The 15,433-nt window shown below is 40.1% G+C and overlaps 1 protein-coding gene across 1 annotated transcript in view; it reads right to left on the bottom strand.

The window, feature by feature from the left end:
- Positions 1-2,360: 2,360 nt before the first annotated feature.
- LOC127497324 (exostosin-1a) overlaps positions 2,361-15,433 on the bottom strand; it is a 57,431-nt gene continuing 44,358 nt past the window's right edge. Inside the window, exons 4-11 of the mRNA XM_051865729.1 lie at positions 12,055-12,174; positions 10,998-11,130; positions 8,317-8,435; positions 7,989-8,084; positions 7,793-7,882; positions 6,974-7,134; positions 6,635-6,806; positions 2,361-6,538 (exon numbers count right to left, since the gene is read on the bottom strand). Of these exons, the coding sequence (XP_051721689.1) occupies positions 6,353-6,538; positions 6,635-6,806; positions 6,974-7,134; positions 7,793-7,882; positions 7,989-8,084; positions 8,317-8,435; positions 10,998-11,130; positions 12,055-12,174 (1,077 nt within the window). The 3' untranslated portion in view covers positions 2,361-6,352. The remainder of the gene's footprint in view (positions 6,539-6,634; positions 6,807-6,973; positions 7,135-7,792; positions 7,883-7,988; positions 8,085-8,316; positions 8,436-10,997; positions 11,131-12,054; positions 12,175-15,433) is intronic.

The following is a 15,433-nucleotide window of genomic DNA, read 5'->3' on the forward strand; positions in this document are numbered from 1 at the left end:
CACTGTAATTCCCTCAAGTACGGCTGAAAGAGAATCAAGCTTCATTACAGCAGCCGATGACTGACTCCAGCCAAACTACAACCATCTGAGAATTATTTAAAGGTGAAGAGTGCGGGTGACATTTTTTATGTAACTTTTCCCCCCCCTTTTTTAACATGAATGCATCTTCCAAACCATGATTTTGTCTTATCCTGAATCACTACGGTATTATCACTACTATCACACGCACACCCAATACAAACACATGCTCATGACTCAAATGTTGTATCACTAATAATCATCATAAACATTAGTGATAAAATAAATATCACTAATAATGGCTATTCGAGTGAGGTGATTGAAATAAATACTGGCTATATAAGGGGATTTTACGGTACTAAATATTTACCTCTAAATTATGCACCATTTATCCTCTGTAATACCATGGTGTAACCACTAGATGGCTGTATAGCCCTATATATAAAGGCAGTGGCTATTTACACTAAGTGAAAATAGCAATATATATATAATACACCAGTAAAAGTATCAGTTCTTTGCAATAAGAGTAAATAGTAATTATATGCTATCTAAATATATATATATATATATATATATATATATTGGTAGATATTATTTGCACCTCAGTATTTCTGTACATTAACAGGATGCAATAATATCATAGAGTGTAAATGATTATATTTATTACAATTATTAAATGGATGTTGCCTTATTGGGAGAATAAAAACCCTCCCTACACCTTCCCTTGACCCTACCCAATAAACACTTTTAATATTATTAAACACTCGATTCGAACCCACATCGATCGTGTTAAAAAGCCAGATTTGCGAGCCTTACTCGCTACTGCTGCGCCACTGAAGACATTGAAATCCATGCGTCGTTTTAAAACTTGAGTGGCCCAACCAGACATTGGTGGGCGGAGCTAGTGTAAATAGCGTTTGCCAACAAGGGATGCTATTTGCACTTAGTGTAAATAGACACTCCGATACGGGCATGTATGTGACCCGTGCTGGCAAAATGAGTCACAATGAGCAAAATTTCAAAAAATAGTTGTTATTTTCACAATCTCTATTAAAAAACCTTCAAAAATGATGTATGATTTGTTGGAATCCGACAAAAAAATGACTGAGCTACACCTGTTTGAAGTCGATAGAGTCCAAAACAAAATCACCAAGCAAATATATCTTAAAATCCCTGTTAATAACACCTAATTTGGCACACACCTCACCAAAACAAAATATCTATAGAAAAATATATATATTTCACTTTTTGTTTTACTTCAATATTTTGAAGCAGGCGTACTGTAATTCAGTGTATATGTCAGATTTGCGTGCTGTCTGAAGCGTCTTTGTCAGTCAGCGTGAGTAAGATCGATTTGTTTACATCAGCATGAGTTTGAAAATCACATTTCATTGGTTCAGACTAAATTCGCTACCAGTATTCACAAATTTGGAATGCTGCGCTTTAAAACGATAAACTCGTGCTGAGGGGAAGCGCGAGTGGTGAAGCAAGAAGAGAAAAACGGCATTTTTCATGGTCAAAGAAAAGGTACTTCTCTCAGAAAACAAACAAATAAAAATAATTTTAGATGTTTAAATGCTACTTGAAGCATTTGGATCACTAGATAAGATCTTAATGAACTCATTTTTTTGTTAAAACCGACTACTTTTAGCTCGTAATTAGCCTGTGTGCATTCCGACTCGTTTTGCCAGATAAACATGGCTATGTATTCCCTAGTTGCTGGGAACAATGTTTTCAGACATAATTTACTTGTAGGTTTTGCATTTGGATATATATTTAGACATTATTAAAGGGATAGTTTGCCAAAAAAAAAAAACTTACTCACCCTCAAGTTGTTCCAAACCTGTATGAGTTTCTTCTGTTGAACACAAAAGGAAGATTGTTGGTAATCAAACAGTTGCCTTTGACTTCAATAGGAGAAAAAAATACTATGGAAATCAATGGCTATCGTCAAATGATTGATTACCAACATTCTTCAAAATATCTTCTTTTGTGAAGAAACTCATACAGGTTTGGAACAACTTGAGGTTGAGTAAATGATGACAAAATTTTCATTTTTGGGTGAACTATCCCTTTAAAGACTACTTTTGTTAAAGTTGAGATTGTTTTTTTGGCTTTTTAAGTTAATTTGAAGTGTCAGTTTTTGCATAATTGTTACCGAGCTTGATCAGTCACACGAAAGTACTCAGAACACTGACGGCAGGGTTATATTGCAAAATATATAAAGAAATCGTACGCCTGAAATGTCGGTGTACCAATGCTGCACCAAAAAATATGATATGATAGCTCTGTGTAAGAAACGCTCAATTCACACTCGATATAAACAAAACAACACACACAAATGTATCAAATATCATTTATTTCTTTTTTATAAAAGCATTTTTTATATCTTACAAAATTTGAACTTTCATTGTATTGTTTGTACTGCTGTAAAATAGGAATCCAAGGATGAAGCAAAGAATCAAAACTGAGATAAAATGAATCCTCGTGTGTGCTAAATACACATACAAACACGAGTGAAAGATGCGTTTCCTACGGAACAGGCAGGAATGTCAGTACTGTGACCATCAGAAAAACTCCAGTGTTAGACAAACTAAATCAAGCGATTGCCCACGTATGATCAGTGCTGAAGAGGAAGAGGAGATTGTGCGGTTGAAGGCTAAAATAACGCAAGAAGTGTCTTGAGAAAAGGCACGTTCGTTTGTAGACGACAAAAAGAAACACGTGACTGAATCATATTCTAAAAATACCGTTATCTTATTTGGAGAACTTTTTGCCACAGTTTCCACCCAATTCATGCACACAATTCTACATTAATGTGGCAACCGTAAACAACCAACACTTCTAAATAATGCGTTTTTCCTCATCTTAAATGATCTGAGACTCATTCTGTTCTGCATTTTCACATTTCCATGTTTCAACGCTCTCTTGCGTAAATAAAGCAGTCCTATCGGATGATCGCCATGCAAATATACAGTTGAGGTCAGAATTAATAAATTATTAGCCCCTTTGGTAAATATGAGCTGTGAAAATAAATACGCATTGTTTATTATTTTGATCTTTCTTTTAAAAAAATTCACAAAAATCGAACCTTTCATTAAAGTAATCAAAAATTGAAAATGGGGGAAAATCACATTATAAAATAAATGTTTTTCTCTTATACACGGCCACAATTATTGGCACCCATAGAAATTCTCATGAGTAAAAATATCTCTGAAGTATATTCCCATTTACATTTTTTAAGAATATCTGAACATGCAATATATCAAAAGAAAGAATAGAGCATATTCTTTAAAAAACAAACATTTTATTTTTTTGTGATTTTTTTTAATGAAAGATCAAAAGGATAAATAATGCAGATTTATTTTCCGCAGCCTGCTTTGCTCATATTTACCTAATAATTCTGACCTCAAGCAAAATCATCACCAGTTCACACAATTCTATCACATTTTTCAGCCCTATAGTTTAACATTCAACTGTTGTCTTTAATAGGGAAAATGTTCTTGCAAATGTACTGTATATGGTACGTTTTTTGTAACTGTAGGGACATTAGTCAGGGTAGACGCCATATTTCATTTTAAGTTTGTTCAGTTATGTCTTTAGGTGCAATGTCACGTCATTTTTTGCAGAAATGTATTTTTATTGACTCTCTCACAGCCTCGTTTTCATTCACAAAGCATTAAATATGTCATCCACCCTGACTGAAGACCATGATTTTTGGACAAAAGTACTCCGCTGGGATAACCAGCTCAATCCATCCAGTCGGAAAAGAACATGAGCGATAATGAGTTAACAGTTCTTTCTTAACAAAAAAAAAAAAAAAAAAAAAAATCAATGGAAGACGTTCTCAAAACTCGAACCAAAGCTCTGAATGGATGACGTTCTCTCCTAATCAAGCATTTTCAGGTGTTTCATTGATTTTTTCTTCCATCTACATTGAGAGTAAATTCAAAACTAGTGTTAAATATCTCGAGTCATTGAGTGTGTGATTCCAGAAATACATACTAACCACGAAAACACTGAAACAACACTGGGCGTCTCATGACTGACGACAAGAGAAATGGATGTTTGGGGTTTTAAAGAACGCAAACAATGTGCTAACATTCACAAATTTTACCGTAAACTGATCTCCATGTTTGTTATTAGACAAGCAGTCAGTCTCCAAAAAAAGTGATATCACTGCATTAATAACTAGTTACTAGTCAGATTAATTTGTAAAAGCGGCTGTCTGCACTTTTCAGATGCAAAACGCATGTCACTTCCAAATAAACAAACTCAGAAGATTCAGCAGTCAGAAGTGGAGTGACATCCGAATTAGCTGCAGTGTGAACATGGCTGCTGACATGGCATTACACTAGTAAGACTCGTAAGAAAACCTGACAGAGCTGTTTGTGGCATTGGATTTAACACCGTGTCCTAACCAGACGTGACGCGATGTGTGATAAAAGGTATCTTTTCCATGTTAATCAGAGATTTTGTCCTAACCAGCCGCAATTTGCAGCAATTCTATTTTAGAAACGGTTTCTATTTCGGCGACGTCACACTGGAACAACAACATACAATCTGACAATGATAATCTCAGGTACTGATTATGTGCTTTATTTAACGTTAAATTAATTTAATTTGAGTTTGAATATCATTTTGTGTGACCTTTATAGCCGTACTGAAAGCGAAGGAGAATAATTGATCTTGAAGATAAATTAAAGGGAATTGTGAACAAACAAGTGTATTCTATGACAAAGATTATTTCAGTCACTTAGTTTGTTTCTTTAAATGTTTAAAAGGTGTAATATTTATGAATTTGATTATGTGCTTATCCATTTGGTTGCAAGTGCTGTGCGCTTGCAGAGAGACTCCACCCACAATCCCTTCGGATTGGCTGTGATTTTTGATAGATTTGGTTGTGAGTGCAGAGAGACTCCACCCACACACTCTTCTGATTGGCTGTGATTTTTGATTTATTTAGTCGCGAGTGCAGTGCGCCTGCAGAGACTCCGCCCACACGCTCTTCTGATTGGCTGTGATTTTTGATTTATTTAGTCGCGAGTGTAGTGCGCCTGCAGAGACTCCGCCCACACGCTCTTCTGATTGGCTGTGATTTTAGATTTATTTAGTTGCGAGTGCAGTGCGCCTGCAGAGAGACTCCGCCCACACAGTCTTCTGATTGGCTGTGATTTTTGATAGATTTAGTTGCGAGTGCAGTGCGCTTGCAGAGAGACTCCGCCCACATGCTCTTCTGATTGGCTGTGATTTTTGATAGATTTAGTTGCGAGTGCAGTGCGCTTGCAGAAAGACTCCGCCCACATGCTCTTCTGATTGGCTGTGATTTTTTGATTTATTTAGTCGCGAGTGCAGTGCGCTTACAGAGAGACTCCGCCCACACAGTCTTCTGATTGGCTGTGATTTTTGGTAGATTTAGTTGCGAGTGCAGTGCGCTTGCAGAGAGACTCCGCCCACACACTCTTCTGACTGGCTGTGATTTTAATGGATTTTGTCGCGTCTCGTAGTCGTGTATGTGAGGACAAACAAATTGCTTGTCGCTGGAATCTTATCGCATCGCGTCTGCTTAGGACACAGTATAAATCTTCAAAAAAAAAAAAATAGTACAATTCTGTCAGTTTGACAAAATAAACAAAAAGGCTTATATAGAAAGAAAGAAAAAAACAAAAACTTTGAACCAATTTGTGGAACACCTAAACTGAATCCAAATATAAGCAGCATGAACAAGGTGTTTATGCATTCATACAAAACCCCTTTGGACTCCCAGATTGTCCATCTGAAAGTTCAGGCACTGTGACGTTGTGCGCGGTGTTTCGCACGCTCGACTTCTCCACGGGACGTCATCCTGCATTTTCAAGAGGGGCGTAACGCTTGCCGGAGTAGCGGAAGGTGAACTGAATAAATATACAGGCGGCCTCAGCAAAACCCACGTCTAACATGGATCCAGAGTTTAAACCGATGTGCAATAGTCCTTATTCTGAGTGCATGTGGATCTGTGTGTGTGTGTGTGTGTGTGGCATTGGCGCGGTTGCCATGGTCACCGCTGTCATTGGCAAAGCATTACAAGAGGGGGTGTGGAAGACAGAAAGCTTTGTGTCTTTGTGTTGCGCTAAACTCATCCAAATGCCGTCAACGTGATCTCCGATCGAGCCATATATTTGTAGTTAGTGACGGATCTTCTTCAAACACAACACTCCCCCCCGTCTCAATGCGCTCCCTCCCTGAGGGTCTCCGACCCCCCGCTTATCCCTGTTGATCCAGTTTAACAGGGTTCTGAGGGGTTTTCGGATGCCGTTTCCCATCCCGTTCACAGGGAAGGTGTTTCTCAGCTTTGTCAGAGTCTCTCGATGTCTCTGTACTTCTTGCGCAGTATCGATACCTGGTCCTTGAACAGAACGGGGTCCAGTCTCATCTGCGAATGGACCAGGGGCATCGTGCCAAACCAGCTGGCAAATTTGTTCATGCACGTCTGCCGCTGGGCAAAGTGGTCAGGGTCTGCCCAACGAGACGCCCGGGATGTCTGCGGAGGAGAGAGGGTCAACATTTCAGAAACGTGTTACTAGCACTCAAACCTGACAGTGACAGACTGATTATACTGATTTCATGCATTCTCTACCTGTCCCATCATCGTCTCCTTGTACTGTTTCTTTTGAGTGACCTTGATAGGCGGCATCTTAGTGACAGCAGACACCAGGAAGTTCATGAGGATGTCTTCACAGTTTGAGAGCTGGTCAACCATAGTCTTCAAGCTGCCGGGCAGGTAGTGTGTGTACAAGTAGTTATAATACCTGGATTAAGAAAAGACGACGCATTAAACACATTTATAAGATATACTGTACATGTTACTAAAATTAGGCTTAATTTTCTTAATGCCTTCCATTGCAGTTATAACGACAGTGAGATATGGTTTGGAGCAGAGCTAATGTGCTTACGTAATGTTAGTTATTTAACTGACCTGTGGTAGAAAGCAGCTCCGGTCAGCACCATGGAGTAGTCATTGGTCCACTTGGAGGTGTAGCCCCAACGCTCCTTGTTAGAGTCCCAGAAATGGCTCCGCGCAGGGTATCCCACAATCCTCTCTGGGAAACTTTGCCAAACAGTAAAGGCAAAATCCACCTGTGGGAATGAGTACACATTAAGTACAGGGCGAACATGCAAACCCAAACACTTTAATCACATTAATGATGTTAATAAATACATGAGACAATGCACCAGCAATTTAGTGATCTCAGCAACTAGGGAATGATTATATATTTATATATAGGGCTATACAGCCATCTAGTGGTTACACCATGGTATTAAATGGTGCTTACTTAAGAGGTATATATTCAGTACCGTAAAATCCCTATATATAGCCAGTATTTATTTCTGTTTCCCCTGAATTCTGTGATTGGTTGTAGCCAAAGTCCTTTTAAGGCAAGTAATTTCACTTGGCGGCCATTTTTGTATTGCCTCTCGGGGGACAACAACCATCTCATAAATTTTATTTCTAAATGCTCAAATCATGACAAAACCCAACATATTTCAGGCTGGGCTAGCCAATGCGCATGTGCAGTCACAAGTGTGCGTCTCAGAACATCGACTGTTTCTAAAGCAAACAGAGTTTCTAACGACAGCTGCAGCGACGCAATGACTTTACCAATCAGCGACTGGCTCTTTTATTTAGAAGGCAGGACTTATTTTGCCATATTGTGCATTGCACTTTCTCCCATTCATAATAATATGAGTGCGCTGTCTTTGTCTATCTAAAGACTTTGAAAATCACCTGACTCACCTCTGTGGTCGAGAGCACAGTGTCTTCATCCAGACTCAACACTGCATCTGTTCTCATGGTGTCATAGGGCAGGAATCGGCTGCTCATCACCTAAACGTAGTCACACGCGTGAAACCTCCAGAAAATGCTCAATGTCTCTGACTTTATTAGGATAAACTTCATTTGATATGATGAGAATATAAAGAGGGAGATTCACCTTGCTCTCGCCCTCAATTACGATGACTGGAACAGAGGTGGCGGGCCAGCGGTGCTTCGCGGGAAGAGGCTTGTCACAGTTCCACAGGACAATGATCTGATACAAGGTCATCAGAGGTCATTTCTACTATTAAGCACATTCTACTATTAAGTACACCACTGTTCAAAAGTTTGGATCGTGTGGGATCAAAGATCTTCATTTGCATTCTGAAGATGAACAAAAGTCTTACAGGATTAGAATGACATGAGGGTAATTAATGACAGGATTTTCATTTTGGCGTGAACTAACCCTTTAATAAATAATATAATAGCATATAAATAACACTGACCTGGGCACAGTACTGTGATTTGGCCACAGCCACTAGCAACTTGAAAACCGGTTGAGACTGAGATACGAGAGGCGTGACTGCGTGAATGACGGCTGTGAATTTCTGTTGTGGTTTAATACCTGTGGAGAAAAGATATTTAATCTAGACAAATCATATATAAACACTGACTCCATAGCGTAGATGTAATATGTAAGATTTATTGTTAAAATACATTCTCTTAACTCAGTTATTGTTCATTGACTGTTATGCCAATTATGAGTTTATTTAAACATTGAGCCTCCGAGTCACCATCAGGGTGTGGCTACTGTACCAGGTGGGGAGTTTGGGGCGTGGCTACTATAGCAGGCGGGGAGTTTGGGGTGTGGCTACTGTAACGGGGGGTGGGGGGGGCGTGGCTACTGTAACGGGGGGGGGAGTTTGGGGTGGCTAGTGTACCAGGTGGAGCGTTTGGGGCGTGGCTACTGTAACAGGCGGAGAGTTTGGGGTGTGGTTACTGTACCAGGTGGAGAGTGGGCGTGGCTACTGTAGCAGATGGAGAGTTTGGGGCGTGGCTACTATAGCAGGTGGAGAGTTTGGGGCGTGGCTACTGTAGCAGGTGGGAAGTTTGGGTCGTGGCTACTGCAGCAGGTGGTGAGTCTGGGGCGTGGCTACTGCAGCAGGTGGTGAGTTTGGGGCATGGCTACTGCAGCAGGTGGTGAGTTTGGGGCGTGGCTACTGCAGCAGGTGGTGAGTCTGGGGCGTGGCTACTACTGCAGCAGACGGAGAGGTTGGGGCGTGGCTACTGTCGCAAATGGAGAGTTTGGGGCGTGGCTAGTGTAGCAGGTGGAAAGTTTGGGGCGTGGCTACTGCAGCAGGTGGTGAGTTTGGGGCGTGGCTAGTGTAGCAGGTGGTGAGTTTGGGGCGTGGCTACTGCAGCAGGTGGTGAGTTTGGGGCGTGGCTAGTGTAGCAGGTGGTGAGTTTGGGGTGTGGCTACTGTACCAGGTGGAGAGTTTGGGGCGTGGTTACTGTACCAGGTGGAGAGTGGGCGTGGCTACTGTACCAGGTGGAGAGTTTGGGGCGTGGTTACTGTACCAGGTGGAGAGTGGGTGTGGCTACTGTAGCAGATGGAGAGTTTGGGGCGTGGCTACTATAGCAGGTGGAGAGTTTGGGGCGTGGCTACTATTGTAGCAGATGGAGAGTTTGGGGCATGGCTACTGTAGCAGGTGGAGAGTTTGGGGCGTGGCTAGTGTAGCAGGTGGAGAGTTTGGGGCGTGGCTAGTGTAGCAGGTGGAACGTTTGGGGCATGGCTACTGCAGCAGGTGGAAAGTTTGGGGCGTGGCTACTGTAGCAGGTGGGGAGTTTGGGTCATGGCTAGTGTAGCAGGTGGTGAGTTTAGGGCGTGGCTACTGTAACAGGTGGAGAGTTTGGGGCGTGGCTACTACTGCAGCAGACGGAGAGGTTGGGGCATGGCTACTGTCGCAAATGGAGAGTTTGGGGCGTGGCTAGTGTAGCAGGAGGTGAGTTTGGGGCGTGGCTACTGCAGCAGGTGGTGAGTTTGGGGCGTGGCTAGTGTAGCAGGTGGTGAGTTTGGGGCGTGGCTACTGCAGCAGGTGGTGAGTTTGGGGTGTGGCTACTGCAGCAGGTGGTGAGTTTGGGGCGTGGCTACTGCAGCAGGTGGTGAGTTTGGGGCGTGGCTAGTGTAGCAGGTGGTGAGTTTGGGGCGTGGCTACTGCAGCAGGTGGTGAGTTTGGGGCGTGGCTAGTGTAGCAGGTGGTGAGTTTGGGGCGTGGCTACTGCAGCAGGTGGTGAGTTTGGGGCGTGGCTAGTGTAGCAGGTGGTGAGTTTGGGGTGTGGCTACTGTACCAGGTGGAGAGTTTGGGGCGTGGTTACTGTACCAGGTGGAGAGTGGGCGTGGCTACTGTAGCAGATGGAGAGTTTGGGGCGTGGCTACTATAGCAGGTGGAGAGTTTGGGGCGTGGCTACTATTGTAGCAGATGGAGAGTTTGGGGCATGGCTACTGTAGCAGGTGGAGAGTTTGGGGCGTGGCTAGTGTAGCAGGTGGAGAGTTTGGGGCGTGGCTAGTGTAGCAGGTGGAACGTTTGGGGCGTGGCTACTGCAGCAGGTGGTGAGTTTGGGGCATGGCTACTGCAGCAGGTGGAAAGTTTGGGGCGTGGCTACTGTAGCAGGTGGGGAGTTTGGGTCATGGCTAGTGTAGCAGGTGGTGAGTTTAGGGCGTGGCTACTGTAACAGGTGGAGAGTTTGGGGCGTGGCTACTACTGCAGCAGACGGAGAGGTTGGGGCATGGCTACTGTCGCAAATGGAGAGTTTGGGGCGTGACTAGTGTAGCAGGTGGTGAGTTTGGGGCGTGGCTACTGCAGCAGGTGGTGAGTTTGGGGCGTGGCTACTGCAGCAGGTGGTGAGTTTGGGGCGTGGCTAGTGTAGCAGGTGGTGAGTTTGGGGCGTGGCTACTGCAGCAGGTGGTGAGTTTGGGGCGTGGCTAGTGTAGCAGGTGGTGAGTTTGGGGCGTGGCTACTGCAGCAGGTGGTGAGTTTGGGGCGTGGCTACTGCAGCAGGTGGTGAGTTTGGGGCGTGGCTACTGCAGCAGGTGGTGAGTTTGGGGCATGGCTAGTGTAGCAGGCAGAGAGAACATACTACATATAAACAAAGTTATGGCCGTAGTCGTGGAACAGAGTTCACTTACCGAGTACGGCGTAGAAGAAGGGGAAGTCGCCCAGATAGGAGGAGTATTGTGGCAGGGTGAAGAGCCCTCCTGGCAGCTGGTTCCACATCAGTGTACTGCGGCCGTTGTGCTGCAATACACGGTCCTGGATGATCTGGAAGAGGACGTCCAGAAAGAATTTGGAAAGTTAATTGGTTAACTGATTAACATGGAAAAGATGCCTTTTATCATGTGTCACAGCATTGCGCAATGTGTTAGACTCAATTTAAAAACCTTAGCAAGACTCAAATTTCATGAGTGTTTAAAGAGCCTAACTCTCATAAACATGAGGCCAGCTGGACTGAAGCCATGTTTATTCGGACACATATTAATGCCCTTTATCACAGATCCACCCTTCAAGACCTGACCCGGGTGTCCTCTTACACACCAACAGCAATCCAGCACATCTCAGAGCTTAAACACTTCCTCCAAGGAGAAGTGTGTGAAACCAGAGCCTGAGACCGGCCAGATGGAGCTCCGTTTTCATTCAGGAATAGCTGCCGACATGCAATTCATTCTATTAGGAGGGTAAAAGAATTTGTGCCAAAAATGAGAAATTATATTTTTTAATCTGAAAGAAAATTAAACCTATTTTTGTGGACCATTAAGATGGGGGGGATAATTCTCATTATCGTATTTATGAATGATTTAAATGGTAAAATATTTTTACATAACGAGCATTTGTTGTACTTATGCTAATTTTACTAAATAAATCATTGTGCTTGGATGAATCTCATTATAGCATTATCATTAAATCATTTAAAATGAATCTCATAATTACATCTCATTCTGGATTCACTACAGTAATGAGAACTGTGGAGTGAAAATGTGCTCAATAATCACAATGCAAAAATCTTAATGTTCTTAAAATGAGCTTCATTTTCTGCAAAATATAATTTTCCCATTTTTTCCTTGTTTGTTTTTAGGGTAAATTATGACCCGGACAAGTTTTCGTGGGATTCATCCGACCGGTCGTTAGGTCTTGATGGCCTCATGTCTTGAATGCTGTGAGATGTTCATTGATCAGGAAGTTGCTTACCTCCAATGTAGTGAGCACAATTTTCTCCACAGAAGAGAAGTACGCTTCCCACAAGAACTGCGTCTGCTGGCGGAGAGACAGGATGCGATCTTGATGGATGGAGCGAACCGTTGATGGGATCTGTGAGGGGAAGGGAGCGGTGTGATTATATATTGTCTACTTGACAGGCCTTTCCAATCGAAGGCACCAGTTAAAATAACTGGAGATGTTCCCTGTGGACGGAGCACTCAGACAAACTGGGCTTTTTCAGAAAGTAAAGGAATTTTCAAAAGTAAATTAAAGGAACAGTTTGCCCCAAAAAAGTCTCCGTATTCACTCTCATTTCAGGCTAGCCCTTGGGTGATTGCTGAGTGGTCTATAGGGGGTTGGCACATGATTACTTGCAATGTGAGAAACCAGGGTGTTGCTAGGTAGTTGGAATGACAGAGAGAATGACAGATAGAAAGAACAAATGATAGAATGATAGATAGACAGAACTAATGATAGAACAAATGATAAACAGTTAGAGCAATAGATAGAGTGACAGACACAGATAGATAGATAGATAGATAGATAGATAGATAAACAGATATAACAATAGGATAGATATAACGATAGAACGATAGATAGATACATAGATAGATAGAATAATAGACAGAACAATAGATAGATAGACAGATAGAACGATAGATAGAACGATAGAATGATAGATAGATAGATAGATAGAACGATAGATAGAAAGATAGATAGATAGATAGATAGAACGATAGATAGATAGACAGATAGAATGATAGAACGATAGATAGACAGATAGAACGATAGATAGAACGATAGATAGATAGAACGATAGATAGAAAGATAGATAGATAGATAGAACGATAGATAGATAGACAGATAGAACGATAGATAGAACGATAGAACGATAGATAGATAGATAGAACGATAGATAGAAAGATAGATAGATAGATAGAACGATAGATAGATAGACAGATAAATAGATAGAACGATAGATAGAATTATAGATAGATAGAACGATAGATAGAATGATAGATAGAACGATAGATAGATAGAATGATAGATAGAACGATAGATAGATAGATAGAATGATAGATAGAACGATCAATAGATAGATAGATAGATAGATAGAACGATAGATAGAATGATAGACAGAACGATAGATAGATAGACAGATCGATAGATAGAACGATAGATAGATAGATAGATAGACAGAATGATAGATAGAACGATAGATAGAATAATAGAACAATAGATAGATAGATAGATAGATAGAACGATAGATAGAAGGATCAATAGATAGATAGATAGATAGATAGAATGATAGAACGATAGATAGAACGATAGATAGACAGATAGATAGAACGATAGATAGATAGATAGAATGATAGATAGATAGAACGATAGATAGAATGATAGAACAATAGATAGATAGATAGAACGATAGATAGATAGAATGATAGATAGATAGAATGATAGATAGAACGATCGATAGATAGATAGATAGATAGATAGATAGATAGAATGATAGAACGATAGATAGAACGATAGATAGATAGATAGATAGATAGATAGATAGATAGATAGATAGATAGAACGATAGATAGATAGACAGATAGATAGACAGATAGATAGATAGATAGAACGATAGAACAATAGATAGATAGAATGATAGATAGATAGAATGATAGATAGATAGAATGATAGACAGAACGATAGATAGATAGACAGATAGATAGACAGATAGATAGATAGATAGAACGATAGAACAATAGATAGATAGATAGAATGATAGATAGATAGAACGATAGATAGAATGATAGAACAATAGATAGATAGATAGATAGATAGAACGATAGATAGATAGATAGATAGATAGATAGATAGATAGAACGATAGATAGATAGATATATAGAACAATAGATAGATAGATAGATAGAACGATAGATAGAATGATAGAACAATAGATAGATAGATAGAATGATAGAACGATAGAACGATAGATAGAACGATAGATAGATAGATAGATAGATAGATAGATAGATAGATAGATAGATAGAGCGATAGATAGATAGAACGATAGATAGATAGATAGATAGATAGATAGATAGATAGATAGATAGATAGAATGATAGAACGATAGATAGAACGATAGATAGAATGATAGACAGAACGATAGATAGATAGACAGATAGATAGACAGATAGATAGATAGAACGATAGAACAATAGATAGATAGATAGAACGATAGATAGAACGATAGAACGATAGATAGATAGATAGAACGATAGATAGATAGAATGATAGACAGAACGATAGATAGATAGACAGATAGATAGACAGATAGATAGATAGATAGAACGATAGAACAATAGATAGATAGAATGATAGATAGATAGAACGATAGATAGATAGAATGATAGACAGAACGATAGATAGATAGACAGATAGATAGACAGATAGATAGATAGATAGAACGATAGAACAATAGATAGATAGATAGAATGATAGATAGATAGAACGATAGATAGAATGATAGAACAATAGATAGATAGATAGATAGATAGAACGATAGATAGATAGATAGATAGATAGATAGATAGATAGATAGATAGATAGAACGATAGATAGATAGATATATAGAACAATAGATAGATAGATAGATAGAACGATAGATAGAATGATAGAACAATAGATAGATAGATAGAATGATAGAACGATAGAACGATAGATAGAACGATAGATAGATAGATAGATAGATAGATAGATAGATAGATAGATAGATAGATAGAGCGATAGATAGATAGAACGATAGATAGATAGATAGATAGATAGATAGATAGAACAATAGATAGATAGATATATAGAACAATAGATAGATAGATAGAACGATAGATAGAATGATAGAACAATAGATAGATAGATAGAATGATAGAACGATAGAACGATAGATAGATAGATAGATAGATAGATAGATAGATAGAACAATAGATAGATAGATATATAGAACAATAGATAGATAGAACGATAGATAGAATGATAGAACAATAGATAGATAGATAGAATGATAGAACGATAGAACGATAGATAGAACGATAGAACGATAGATAGATAGATAGATAGATAGATAGATAGATAGAGCGATAGATAGATAGAACGATAGATAGATAGATAGATAGATAGATAGATAGATAGATAGAACAATAGATAGATAGATAGATATATAGAACAATAGATAGATAGATAGAACGATAGATAGAATGATAGAACAATAGATAGATAGATAGAATGATAGAACGATAGAACGATAGATAGAACGATAGAACGATAGATAGAAGATAGATAGATAGATAGATAGAACAATAGATAGATAGATAGAACGATA

Source organism: Ctenopharyngodon idella, chromosome 16 (assembly GCF_019924925.1).
Source record: "Ctenopharyngodon idella isolate HZGC_01 chromosome 16, HZGC01, whole genome shotgun sequence".
NCBI lineage: Eukaryota > Metazoa > Chordata > Actinopteri > Cypriniformes > Xenocyprididae > Ctenopharyngodon > Ctenopharyngodon idella.